We start from the raw sequence: 14,566 nt of genomic DNA, 5'->3' as shown, positions 1-14,566 counted from the left end.
TACAAAAAATGATAAAATAATTTATTCATCTTCTCCATCTGACGATTGCGAATCGTCCCCATCTGACGGAGAAAATCTCTGAGCTGATGATGACGATGGCGGGGGTGATGGTGTTGGTGGTGATGGTGATCGTGACGTCGGTGGTAGTGGTGGTGATGCATTATCATCATCATTCAAATCGGACAGCAGCAACGTCGAGGCTAGCGAAGGTGTTGGTGAGCTTAATCCTCGTTGCTGCTGCTGTTGTTGATACCGATCATGACAGCAACAACGCTCATCGCAACCCTTCGAACTCAACTGGTGATCAGTGATGGCCCTTATCCGTCGTCGAAGATCGAGGTCCTCCTCCTCCGCCTCCTCCTCCTCCGCCTCCTCCTCCTCCTCCTCCTCCTGTTGTTGTTGTTGTTGTTGTTGTTGTTGTTGTTGTTTTTCTGTGATAGATGTTTAAATCACTTTAAAGCAGAAACATCTTTCAATAGTCACAATGATGACTGTTTCAAATTAAATAAAGTCCATATGAAATTTCCTATTAATGAAAACAAAATATTAAAATTTAAAAATTATCGTAATAAAGATCCGGTACCATTTGTTGTCTACGCAGACTTAGAGTGTACACTAGAGCCTCAAGGGGATGATGATGAAATTCAAAAACATGTTCCACACAGCATTGCATTTTATCGTCACTGTAATTATGACAATAATTTGTCAAAATTTGAAATTAATCGATCATCTGAGTGTGTAAAGTGGTTTGTCAATGAACTTGGAAATTTTGCACTTGAAGTTGAGCAGTATTTAAAAAATCCTATACCTATGAAACCACTTGACAAACAACAACAAAAGAGTCATGATCGGTCAACTGTTTGTCATATTTGCGAAAAAACAATAGCCTCCGATAAAGAGAAATGCTATGATCATTGCCATTTTACGGGTAACTATCGCGGACCTGCACACATTTCATGCAATTTAAATTATCCGAAATCTCATGTAATACCGGTAGTATTTCACAATTTATCTGGGTACGATTCTCATTTTTTAATTAAATCATTAGCAAAAGTTTTTGAAGGTAAAGTTACATTATTGCCAATTAATAAAGAGCGATATATCTCATTTACAAAGTCCATTAATAATATATCCGTATCTTTACGCTTTATAGATTCATTTAGATTCATGGCATCAAGTTTAGAAAAATTAGCATCTTATCTTGATGATGACAATAAACAAATCACCAAACTTCATTACCCAGATCCGGAAAAATTTCAATTTGTTACTCGCAAAGGTGTATTCCCGTATGAATACATTACAAACATTGATAAGCTTAATGATAAACAGTTGCCCGATCAAAACTCATTTTTTTCAAAATTATCCAATACTGGTATAACTGACGATAATTATGCATTTGCTCAACTTGTCTGGAATAAATTTAACATCAGTACATTAGGCGAGTACTCTGATCTATATCTCAAGACTGATGTACTACTCTTGGCCGATGTATTTGAAAATTTCAGACAAAGTTGTTTAAATAATTATAACTTAGACCCGCTGCACTATTATACAGCACCCGGATTAGCTTTTTATGCAATGCTGAAATACACAAATGTGGAACTAGAACTATTGACTGACCCCGAAATGGTACTTTTCATCGAGAAAGGTATACGAGGTGGAGTGTCTCAGTGTACTAATAGGTATGCGAAGGCCAACAATCGGTACATGGGTGATGAATTTGACGTTAAAAAACCCGAGTCATACTTGATGTATTTTGACGTCAATAATTTGTATGGCGCGGCAATGAGTATGCCACTACCTAAAGGCTCATTTGAGTGGGTAGATGAAAATGATTTAATTAATGTAAATAACTTCGTAAATACCAATGATACTGTAGGATATATTTTAGAAGTAGACTTGCACTATCCACAAGAGCTACATGAGCTACACAAAGATTTACCATTGTGCCCTGAGCACTTTTTACCACCGGGTAGCAAGTCTACTAAATTATGTACAACACTGTATGATAAAAATAAATATATAATTCATTGTGAAAATTTAAAACAATGTTTAGATTTAGGAATGCAGTTGAAAAAAATTCATCGCGTACTCAAATTTGAGCAATCCCCATGGCTAAAGACATACATCGACAAGAATAGAGACTGTAGGAAGGCTGCCCAAAATGAGTTTGAGAAGAATTTTTTCAAACTCATGAATAACGCAGTCTTCGGTAAGACTATGGAAAATGTTAGGAAACACAAAGATGTTCAATTAGTTACTAGATGGTCTGGTCGATACGGTGCATCAGACTTCATTTGCAAACCTAACTTCCATAGTCTTACTATCTTTGACAAAGACATGGTTATAGTGGAAATGAAAACAACCCAGGTATATTTTGACAAACCTATTTACACTGGGTTCGCGATTTTAGATTTATCAAAAATATTTATCTATGATTTCCACTATCACTATGTCAAACAGAACTTCACAAACCAAGAATCTAAGTTGATGTACACGGACACTGACAGTTTAATTTACCACTTCACAGTACCAGACATCTACGAAATCATGAAACGTGATATTTCAAAATTTGATACGTCGGACTACCCGCCTCAAAACTCGTACAATATGCCGCTTGCCAACAAGAAGATCCCAGGTCTGATGAAAGATGAGAATAATGGAAAAATTATGACTCATTTCAACGGACTTAGGGCCAAGCTATATGCATACAAAATTTTAAATGATGATGAAACGAAAAAACGAGCAAAGGGGATCAAAGGTCCAACGTTGCGAACTATCACGTTTGATGATTTCGATAGATGTCTTCACGATCACATTAACTTGACAAAAAAACAGTACTTAATTAAAAGTTCCAAACACAACGTGACGACAGTAGCACAGTACAAAATTGCCTTAAGCTGGACAGAAGATAAACGACAACTTTTGGACAACTCAACTGACACATCGCCATGGGGATTCAAATCAAATGATGATAACGATGAAAATGTTATAGCTATTAAAAAAAGAAAACTTTTGTAAAAAAAAAAAAAAAAAAAAAAAAAAGTATGTAAAAAAAAATTAGTTTTTTAAGTATATGAAAAAGTATGTAAAAATTAGTTTTAAGGATATGTGTGTGTAAATAAAATGGATAAAACATTTATATACAAATGAAAAAAATTGTTTTTTTATTTTATAGATATAAGTGTATTTTTAAAAGTTTATTTACAGATCAGATTTTTCAATCCAGCTGTTGTGGGAGCTATCGAAGCCAAGCCACTTTATGTACAATTTATTTCCGCGTTTTTTTATAATTTTCTTCACTAGATATACGTCTGGATATTTGACTTTGCTGAGTTCCTCTGCATAAAATCCACCTTCAATTGGCTTATCCTGATAGTCTACAAGCTTATACGTTGTTGGATTTGTTTTCTGTACTGTCTTAATTGTAAAAATTTCCGTCGTCCAGTTGGGTGTGTAACCTTTCTCAAACACATGTTTGTACTTGCTGATTCGAACTTTGTCTCCGACTTTGAATTTATTTTTTCGTGCTTGTTGCTGAGCTTGAAGAGGTTTGTATATTCTTTCCAGCAGTTCTTTTTCATTAGCAACAGTTACATCAGCAGGTTTCATTTTAATTGTCCGATGTTTGGTATTATTGTAAGTATCCAATAAGTCTTCTAGTATATCAATCCATTTATAGGTACCACGTGCAGAGAATTCACGCCACATTTTATTTTTAAGTGTCCTATTAAATCGTTCACATATGGACGCCTTCAAGTTGCTGAATGTCGAGTACATATTGATGTTTTTACATTGCATGAGTTCTTGAAATTCTTTATTATAAAATTCTTTGCCTTGGTCAACGTGCAGATTTTTTGGAACACGACCTAGTTGAAATATAGATTTCATTGCACTGGTGACGTCACTGCCACTTTTACTCTTAATCGGTACAGCCCAAGCATACTTTGAAAAAATATCTATGACAGTTAGCAGATATTTATTTCCTTTGTTTACTGTTGCATAAGGAATCATTTCAACTAAGTCAGCTTGCCAAGTTTCATCAAGTGCTCGTATGTCAACATGACGACGTTGATAATTTCTGCGTGCTGGTCTGTGCAACTCATACGCTATTACTGATTTCTTGTCCTCCATTGTTAACAAAAATTCTAGCTTCCAATTCTTTTATTCGCTGTGTATTTCTACTGATTAAGTCTTTTTGTAACTTTATACGTTTTATTTTAACTTTTAGTTCTTGATTTTCTTTTTTTAATAGCTTTACAGCAGAGTCGAGTGTTACCACTTGAGAGTGTAAATGTGAAATGATAGACTGATCATTCCTTATACTATCATACATTAAAGACAGCTCGTGATATACAAGATCACGTGTAAATTTTACAGTTGCTGCATCGCTATCTTCAGCAGGTTTGCCAACATGACACAGTCTCTTGCGCTCAACATCATACTGTCCGTCAACAGTTACTTGAAATCCTCGTCCAGGTGGTCCTGGCGGTCCACTGATTACAGCACCAGTTTGTAGTGAACGTCCAAATATATCGATTCTCATTTTTTTTTGCTCTTTTCACTTCAACAGTCAGCAAATAAGTGGCATAGATTTGACACAGCAGATGCTAATAAATAATCCCCGCTTCTCGTAGCTCTTCGATAATTGATATGATTTCATTGGTGTGACTTGGATTTCCAGCTGCTTGAGATGCCATGAGTAAACGCAGACGGTCAACTAGTTCATTTGGATCATCCCAGTAGACATAATCCATACGTGATTTTTTCTTTTTCGCAACCATAAAATTCGGTAATCCTTTACCTCTTGATAAGTTTGCATTTTTATCGAGAAAATCGGCAATATAATTATTATACTTAATTGTCGAGTCTTCATAAAAACTACCATCTGGTTTATAATTTTTTCTATGAGTATTTGTCATTTTAATAATTTCGAGATATTTATTTTTATCATTTTGCGTGACTTTTGAATCATCCGCCGATTTTTTAAATAATAATTCCAATAAACCAGGAGTAACAGAGTAATTTTTATTTTTTATTCTAATCTCATTATCGTCAAAAGTTATTTCAGAATCACCAATATAAAAATCATTAAAACGTCGACGAATACCATATCTCATATCAATATCTTTACTTCTTCTGTACACTTTAGCTAAATATGATTTTATTTCACCACTCACTGGCTTAGCGGGGGTACTCGATGCAGCAGGAAATACTTGTGTTTCTTCCAGAGTTCCACTTCTATCTTCAGAAATAATACTATTATAATTACTAGCATCATCAAATTCTGTAGCATTATTCACCGTTGAATTATCATCTTTAAATTCTTCTTTGACTTCTTGCTTGATTTCTTGTTTGATTTTATGCTTAGACGACTCGACTAGACTCTGCAGAGGTGTAACAATAGGCTTAAACATTTCACCCATTGCCTTCTCAGCTGTGTCTTTACCCAACTTGAGCATTCTGTGCTTTCGTCGGATAGCATCACTAGCCTGGGATATCTGATGTAAGACATCTCTCTGCTTTGAAAGCTCCTCGGTCTTCATGTTGATGGGTTAAAGTTCACTTAATCTCTGATGAGTATTTATCAAGTACAACTTAATTTATACTAATAAAACAGTCAAATCCTTTTCTATATCTACCACTATTTAGTTCACTGTCTTTGTCAATGACGACAAAACCATATTTACCATCAACATCATTCCAACATGCTGAACACAAATCTTTGAATAAATTGTATGACATGTCAGTATTTACATGATTATCATACACATGCTTCAAGTTCATTTCATCTTGTCGAAAGAGAACTATAAAATTTGCATTGTCGCGTATTAAATGCTTAGAAATACATGTATAAGTCTGACAGAGATAAAAACTGTCAACATCTTTATGTCGACCCATACAAAAGTATGCTCTGATATGATCTTGTTTTTCACAAGCGACATCATCAAATATCATCAATGAGTTTGGTTTTGCATCTTCAGGTTTCAGTACTTCTTCGTGCTCGTTGAATGTAAAAAATTCAATACCTTCAATTGGTTTAAGTAGTGATTCTAAAAATTTATATTTCGGTTGGTTCAGAGATTTTGAGTAGAGATAAATATTATCAAATCTCAAGCCATTGGGGTGTATGATGAGTGAGAGTAGAGCATTTGTTTTTCCACAATTTGATGGACCACAAAATATAGCGCGTACACTGTTTGGTAATAAAGCGCCGTGTCTCTTAACTTTTTTCACTCCGGTACCTTGAACAATTTGATCAAAATTTATTACTGGTAACTTGGCCGCTTGACTTTTAAACTCCATGTTGCCAGTTTGCGATCACAACAACAACTCACTCAGCGAGCTTTAAGTACCAGGTTTTATATCATTTTAAGTCAGTCATGATGCTGCTATTATGGAGAGCACATGTGTAAAGACCAGTGGTAAAGGTTTTATAAACAGTCTAATCAATAAGCTACCAGTTGAACTACACATACCTGGATACCAGTACTGTGGACCAGGTACAAAGCTAGCCAAAAGATTAGCTCGTGGTGATCCCGGAATTAATCCTCTGGACGTTGCGTGTAAAGAACACGATATCGCATACTCGTATAATCGCGAAAATTTGGCAGCACGTCACGAGGCTGATCAAATACTTGCTGAGAAGGCGTGGCAACGTTATCAAGCAAAAGACGCTGGTATTGGTGAAAAAGCTGCTGCGTGGAGTGTAAATAAAATCATGAAGATGAAAAAAAGATTCGGAATGGGTTTGAAGAATTGAACAGCTGGCAAGAAAAAAAGCCTAGTAAAGAGAAAGCCTACTAAGAAAAAAAGTGGCAAGAGAAAGACTAGCAAGAGGAAAACTAACGAGAAAAACACTAGTGTAAAGAAACAAGTAGCTCTAAGACAAGTTGTCACAGCTGCCAAAAATTCCATGACTCCTGGAAGTGATCCAATCAAAACGGCATTGAAAGGAGCTCGTCAGGCTGTTAAAAAATCTGGTGGGAAAAAAAATATTCGGCTGCCACGAATTCTACCGGTTCCATCCAAAGTTGGTGGTGTACTACCATTTTTAATACCACTTTTTGCCGGCCTGAGTGCAACAGGAGCTTTGGCTGGGGGTGCTGCTGGTATAGCGAAAGCTGTAAATGATGCAAGTGCTGCTAAAAATCGATTGGAAGAGAGCAAACGTCATAATTTGAAAATGGAGCAAATATCTATGGGTAAAGGTTTATACTTGAGACCTTACAGACGTGGTATGGGTTTTTGAGACCATATCCAGTAGGCAGAGGATGCAAGTCAAAAAACAAGTAGAGCTACCACATCGACCACTTACAAACATCGACTTACTGAAATACGCTAAAGCTCTAAAAATTCCAAACTTTCGCGGTGTTTTTATGAGGAATGATTTACCTAAAACTGGTCCGAGAAAAAACGAATCAGCTATTATTAATCTTGATGATAAATTCAGACCTGGTACTCATTGGGTTGCATACAAGAAAAATAATAATAAAGTTATTTATTTTGACAGTTTTGGTAATTTACAACCACCGCAAGATCTTATGGAGTATCTCGATGTTGGTAGCGTGAAATATAATCACAGAAGATATCAGGATTTTGATACAATTATATGCGGACACTTATGTCTCAAATTTCTCACAGGACAACTATAAATTGATGGGACATATCGCGTTACAGATGCCATAAGGGCGTATAAAAAATTTTTTTTTTTTTCAGAGATTGACGTCATTACCTTTTTTAAGTATAATAGAGACAAATGAATTGTTTCCGAAAATATAAAAGATTTTTTTTCAGGAATCGATGCAATTATGTTCTAAAAGTATGATACTAACAAAAAAAAAAAATTTTCTAACATTTCGTTTTTTTTTTTTTTTCATACTTAAAAAAATTTTTTTTTCTTTTCAAAATTGTCACGTAACGATTCAAATTACTTAATTTTTATTTAGTTATAAGTTGAATATTTTAATTTGATATTTGAATTTGAACTGTTACGCGGGCATTCCGCCATTTCGCCGATGGAGACAGCGGTCCGTGCACGGTGCTAGCGCATGCGCGCTGCGTATATGAGAGAGCACGTGTGTGAATGAATTTTATTTTATGACTTAAAAATACAAATAATTGGTTTATATTAATTTCAAGTTTTTGTTTATGATTTTGGAACAGTTAGGATGCATAATCCAGCGTAGCATTATGCCCCAACGATTGTTTAATGTATTATTTTATTGAAACTTGTCATCCAACTAAGGATGTCAGTTTAGTTGAAAATATTGACCGCCGGGTAACGGTAAATCGATATCTAGGCTACATTCCCGACGTCAATTTGATAAACTTTAAATAATTATTATTTCGGTTACCGGGTAAAATAAAAATAGGAATAAGTTATAAATAAATAGCTCATATATTTGATTAATTACTCATGTATCATTCAGATGTCCAGGGATTGTTTTTATATTTTATATTCCTAATTTAAAACTAGGCCCAGGGCTAGTAGAAATAATTATAATAGTAATTAAGGGCGACGGTGGTGCCATGTGCGCGACGACCAACAGATGGAGGTTGAGATAATTAATTTAGAAAGATACGGACTAGCAGTGTGCATAGACGCTCAACCTATTATCCATACTATTGTGCATGAATTATTTAGTTTGATAAAGATAAAGATAATTAATAAAGTTCACCGGTGAATTCGTTAAAATTTTGGTTTCAATCAATTCTATTTTGGTTGTTGGAGATTGCTGATTTCGAGTAAGTACTTTGAATTTCATTCACTGCATTTATTTTTCACGCGATAACCTCCCCCGGTAGTTGTTGGTCACCGTGGCGAGGGGAAATTAATTTGTCCATAAAGAATTATTGAAGGATACATGATTTCTAGTATGAATAATTATCGTTAATTATTATTATTATTTATCATTGGTGGTTATATTCTGATATTGTTGTGCATATATAGGTATATTTGAGTTGAGTGCAGCGTGGTGAAGCGTTGCCGGTATACCTATATATACACTTATAGTATATATAGCTATAGAGCGCATACAGTACTTGAGTAAATTCCTCAAGTACTGACATCATCGCCTGGGTGAGAAAAATTCTCACTCGGAATATTTGTAAGATAAATATCCAGTATTATTATATGTTTCATTTACAATTTATATTTATTAGTATTTAAAACAATTGAGTAACTTTATATACTTTACATTTTGGTTTATTTACGCACCCCAGCGGTAAAAATTATTAATGAGATTTTTGTACTAAAATTATAATTTAACTTTATATTTTATAAATTTATTAATTTGTTTAATACCGAGGAATTTATCATTAAGAGTGTGAGTGAGGATAAATCCCGTATCTTTCTCTCTCTTAAGCGTGTTGAGAGATAAAATAAAGTAAAAATATTATTATTATTTATTATCTGGGAAAAATTTAAGTGAAATAATTGTTTTTTCTATTTGATATTAAAAACTTATTTTATCAATCAAATTATATTTATTTTGTTTTGGCTATTTAGCTTATATAATTTATTTTAATATTGCGGTATTATTTTTTTTGACAATTACCAGGTATTGTTATTGTTATTAATTTACACCGAATTAAATATTATGTAAAATATTATTAAATTTTATTTTGTTTACAAATTAAATACTCGGAAACCAACAGCTGTCGGGGAAAATTTGATATTTATTTTCCCTGGATCTTTTCCTACTGCTTAATTTTATTTTTCTGATATTATTTATTATTTGTATGTAATTATTTATTATATATTGACTATTTTTCTTTTTCACTGTTTGTGTTATTTTTCTCGATTGTTTGTCCGCTTGGTTACAAGTCACTTGCTCGGATTTTCCCTCGCAGATTTTCCCCCTGAATAAAATTTTGTCAGTTTTAAATAAACGGTCTGGCGCCTGCGTGCACTAACCTAGCCTGTGGAGCTGGTCCAGGCACGACTAATATTTATTATTTATAATTTAATAATTGTTTAGATATTTTATTTTATTACCATTCAATATCGTTGGTAATTACTTATTGTTATTATTATTATTATTATCAAGCGTGGGCGACCTCATACGTCTCCTTCGCGAAATTTCAGCATAGGTATACGTTATAATTTAATTATGCATTTATTGATATTATTGTTTATTATGTTTATATATATGTTTTGATAATTATTTTGAATTTATGTACTTAATCGATATCTTCATTTCAGTCAGTACCACGCGTGTGTGTAGAGCATACATAAAAATATCGACCGAAGTGAGAGTAAGTCGATATAATGGGGATAAAATTCAATATTTTTCTCCAGCAACGTGGTGCACTGAAACAATTATTATGTTATCGTTTAAAGGGTTAATAACTATTATGTTTATGTTGATAAAAAAGAAATATTATTTAATTTATTATTATACAATAACTCAGGTCGTTTCATGACTTTAAATATTTTATTTTAATTGAAAATTACGGGTCCGAGGTCATGAGAGGGGATAACACGGGAGTGATACCCCTCTCTCGGAAAAATCAACGAAAATAATCAGAGAGGACCGGGATTTTGTAAAGGTAGGACGTGTTGTTGTCCGTGATCATTTTTGAGTAAATTGTTCTGACCCAGTTGCCGTAATAACATAATTAAATAGTTAAAGTTCATTTAATTTGGATAATTAGTATTTTGTTATACTAAAGTAAAAATATAGTTCATGTGATATTTATTATCAAAAAGTTCCAGAAGTAAATTGTTATCAACGCCGGTATGACAATTGTTTCGTCATTTGTTACATCGGCTATCGCTGGTCCTTCAGTAGAGTAGATCGTGATAAATAATTGAACCTGAGTTATTGTTATAATAAGTTGAATATATTCGGCGTCCGTTACGGCATTTGGGTGCATATGTACTAAGACGCGTCGAGTAAATTCCTTAGGAGATCAGACAAGGATAGCGTATGTAGCTCCTTGTCTTACAACAGTACTTAAAATACTATTTATCTGGGTAAAATTTATTTTATAATTTAATGGTATGTAACCCAGTGTTGCCAAATATGTATTGAGTACCCGCGTCTTTCTCTCCCCAAAGTAAATAATATAAAATAAAGAAAAAGATTAGTATAATTTTATTTGTTCACAATCTATTTTAATCATATTGGGTAAAGCTTTGTAGTGTGTAATTTGGTTTTCCCCAGTGGATAATTTAATAATATTATTCAAATTGAATTGATTATTATTGTAACCATTTGTTGAGTTTATTTAAATATATTTTGAATTGAATAATTTCGTAAAAGGAACCCAGTGATAGCCAATATTTATTTGTTTGTTTCCTGGATATATTTAGTAGTAATTATTCCTTATTATTTTTATTCATTATATATTTGTGTGGTTGTCATTTCGCTTAATGCATACATTCTCGCTCAAGATTTTGTCCCGTGATCTCTCCCCTGATCGTTATTGGTTTTGTCCGTTTTGTAAGAACGGTCTGGCGCCCTCGTGCACTAACCCAGCCTGAGGAGCTGGTCCAGGCACACCTTTAGTTTGTTTATAATTATTGATTATTTTTAGTTATAATCATTATCGTTATTTATAATTTTTTTAATAGACTTGGGTGACCACATACGACTCCGGGTTTGTTTCACGTCTCCGTCGTGAAAATAAAAACGGTTTATGTTATAATGTGACGTTATATTCACAACGCATACTAATATTAGCTTTATATTCTAGATATCACCTCAAAATTACCTTACAAAATTGACTTGTAAATGACATAATCTTGGTGATTCTATTTTATCGTCATATTTACATCACAATGTAATGTTTCGGATATGTTCATACTGTTACATCACTCTTACATAAAAAATAGTTAAATTTATTTTACATCAAAACATTTCATCACAGTTATGGAAAAAATTTTACTTTAAAATGATGTACGTAATTTGACGGCATTGCGATTGAAAGGGTTATGCGTAAAAATTATGTATTTGTTATAATTAATATTTTTACATTTAATTCATGTAAAAAATAATATTTGTTATTGAAACTCGTTGAGGTTTATGTTGAATCGGTAAAGTAAACTTGTTGTAATAATAATTTAATAAATACATGCTAGGACTGGTTGGTGGATAGGATGTTAGAAAAATACGCATATCAAAAAAAATTAACAATATTTTTATTTGTAACTGCACATAATATCACTGGATTACAAAATTAAATCGTTGATCGTGATCTTTCGTTGAGCATACCAATAGACCAGGTGAGTGATTTGGTGTAATTTCCTTGAGGTTCTGGTTCAAGTGGCAAGAGTGCAAGCTTCGTTGTTGGACGAGTGAGTATCGAGTTCACTGTTTTGAGTGTAGCAACCCTGGTCAACCGATCTTTGCCAGGGTGGAGTGCGATGATACGAGCGAGAGGCCACCTGTTTGGTGGAAACCTTTCGTCGGTGAATAGTACAAGTGAGCCAACTTGAATTTGATGAGTTGGACATTGCCACTTGGTAATTGCCAGCTGTCTTTGCAGACAGCTTGTTGCCCAATGATTCCAGAACTGTTAAACACGTTATTGTAGAAATTGCCATCTAGACTACCGAGAACTGTTTGTATCGATGAGTAAAGGTTCAGGAATCACGTTGAGTGCTCGTCCAATTAAAAAGTGACCAGGAGTGAGTGCGTCAATGTCATCTGGATCTTCCGTGATAGGCTCCAATGGTCTTGAGTTCAAAATAGCTTCAATCTGCGTAAGAAGAGTCGTAAATTTTTCAAACGTGAATGAAGACTCTCCCACTGTTTTAGTGAGGTGGTGTTTGAGTGATTTGACTGTAGCTTCCTACTTTTCACCCATGTGTGGGGTTGCTAGTGGATTAAAATGCCAAGTAAGATTGTTTATATTGATGCGTTCCAGTATTTCTCATGACTTTTGAGTTCCTTGAGTAAACAGACGGTTGAGATCATTTTTAGCGACTTTGAACGTCGTTCCCGCAATCGCTGTAGAGTGCTGTGCAGATGCCTCTTCGGCTGATAAATCTGCGGACTGAGAGGATTGGACCAGTCTTACTAAAACTATTAGTAGGCAGAAGCCTAAGAGTTAATCAAATAACAGAATAGAAATTTAAGAAAATTATCTTGAAGACAATAAGTTAATCTTTAAAGACTTATACCTGTTATTATCAGGAAAATATATACTAGTTGGTATATCACGTAAAATAACTCAATATAGTAGTATTAGATAACTGAAAGGATGTTTACAAGCATGAATTTATGTTTAATTACTTTGTTTATTATAAATACAGATAAATATTGAAGTTGCTAACTGACTTAAGTCGGGAGGTAGTTACCTCATTATCATTATGAATTTCGACTTGAGCAGTTACTTCTTGTGTAAACTTATGAATTACCGCAAAGCGGACGTATACCTTGTGACATAATGGAAAATTCGATTTTTGAACAATTCGATTGACGCCGTGAAGAACAATCCGAGTTTGAAAAACGAACAATTAACCGCGACGAATAAATCGCTTCTCGTGAACAAGTGAACAAGGCGAAGCCTTGGCATGAGAACTAAGTAAAGTGTACGACCGACTTATTTCGCTTAATGAACAAGTGAAACGCTTTAGTGCAAATGATAATTAATTTAATAATTAATTACGGGCAATAATTATGTGATAGTGAAATAACGCGTTACGGAAATATAAAATATTATTTTATTTTATTTTATTCGAGTATTTCTGAGAATTGCGGATTATCTCTTTCTCATTCGTTGCGGCAGCCGACTCTTGTCATGTAAAATACTCTGACGTCACCGGTCGAGTATTTCGTTAAGACCTACGTCATGTGTGTTTGCGAAATAAAATAAGTGTATTTCAATTTCGTCAAACGACTGTTTTTTCCAAGCAATGAACTAACTTTGTTTTGATCAATTACGATTTTTTATTTATAATTTTGTTTATATCGAGTCAAGCCGACAACGGCATTTATTAATTTTCTTTTAACAATAATTTGTGTGAAACCGATCAATTATTTTGTTTATGTAACATACGACTGATTTTTGTGTTAATTCTGATCAATCATTCATCGTAATCTTAAATGCCTGACCTTTCTCCGATCCACCACCCTGAGCCGACATTTTTGATAGTTGTTTATTGGTGAGTATAAACTCACCTCGCGCCCACCATTTAAATTTTTGAACATGGTGACCAAATAGTAAGTGTCTTCGGACTTCAATCCGGTAGATCCCCGGTGGTGAAAAACCCGTTACAACCTATACAAATTTATATTTAGAATTAATAATTTCTATAATACCAAACGACCGAGTCGGGAAGTAATAAGAGTACGAAGATACTAACGTTTAGGCTCATATTACTAGGTTTGAGTAACATTGTAAAACGTTGTCTCAGTTTTAGGTTGAAAATCTACAGTCAGGAACCTTTTCTTACAATATTCAAAATTGATTTCAACTTTTAGTTTATATAGAGTCAGTCACATAATTAATTTAAATTTATATCAAGCCACTTTATTTATGATAGAAGTCGCACCGATTTTATTAAAGCGCCGCGACTTACTCAAGTCGGGAGATGTTACGTTGTGGCTCTAAT

General features: G+C 33.8%; 2 protein-coding genes across 2 annotated transcripts; one reads left to right on the top strand and one right to left on the bottom strand.

Moving 5' to 3' along the window:
* Positions 1–21: 21 nt before the first annotated feature.
* On the bottom strand, positions 22–673 carry LOC128668528 (histone H3.v1-like). The gene is made up of 2 exons (XM_053741682.1): positions 604–673; positions 22–431 (listed from the first exon to the last, which is right to left on the bottom strand). The coding sequence occupies exons 1-2, from the start codon at positions 671–673 to the stop codon at positions 22–24; spliced, it is 480 nt and encodes a 159-aa protein (XP_053597657.1).
* Positions 674–810: 137 nt separating this feature from the next.
* On the top strand, positions 811–3,002 carry LOC128668527 (uncharacterized). The gene is made up of 4 exons (XM_053741681.1): positions 811–1,063; positions 1,154–1,993; positions 2,057–2,837; positions 2,996–3,002. Exons 1-4 carry the CDS (start codon positions 811–813, stop codon positions 3,000–3,002), a joined length of 1,881 nt encoding a protein of 626 aa, XP_053597656.1.
* The last annotated feature ends 11,564 nt before the right edge of the window (positions 3,003–14,566 follow it).

The sequence above is a fragment of the Microplitis demolitor genome, chromosome 9 (assembly GCF_026212275.2).
Source record: "Microplitis demolitor isolate Queensland-Clemson2020A chromosome 9, iyMicDemo2.1a, whole genome shotgun sequence".
Taxonomy (NCBI): Eukaryota; Metazoa; Arthropoda; class Insecta; order Hymenoptera; family Braconidae; genus Microplitis; species Microplitis demolitor.
This window is presented reverse-complemented; position numbering and strand designations above follow the sequence as displayed.

What these genes read in the sequence shown, in the direction of transcription:
- LOC128668528 (XM_053741682.1), bottom strand. Translation starts at nt 673, where the DNA reads ATGCAATGCTGTGTGGAACATGTTTTTGAATTTCATCATCATCCCCTT. An exon ending in GGCTCTAGTGTACACTCTAA is followed by an intron (nt 432 to 603) that starts GTCTGCGTAGAC and finishes CATCTATCACAG; the next exon opens with AAAAACAACAACAACAACAA.
- LOC128668527 (XM_053741681.1), top strand. Translation starts at nt 811, where the DNA reads ATGAAACCACTTGACAAACAACAACAAAAGAGTCATGATCGGTCAACT. An exon ending in ATTAGCAAAAGTTTTTGAAG is followed by an intron (nt 1,064 to 1,153) that starts GTAAAGTTACAT and finishes TACGCTTTATAG; the next exon opens with ATTCATTTAGATTCATGGCA. An exon ending in TAGCAAGTCTACTAAATTAT is followed by an intron (nt 1,994 to 2,056) that starts GTACAACACTGT and finishes AACAATGTTTAG; the next exon opens with ATTTAGGAATGCAGTTGAAA.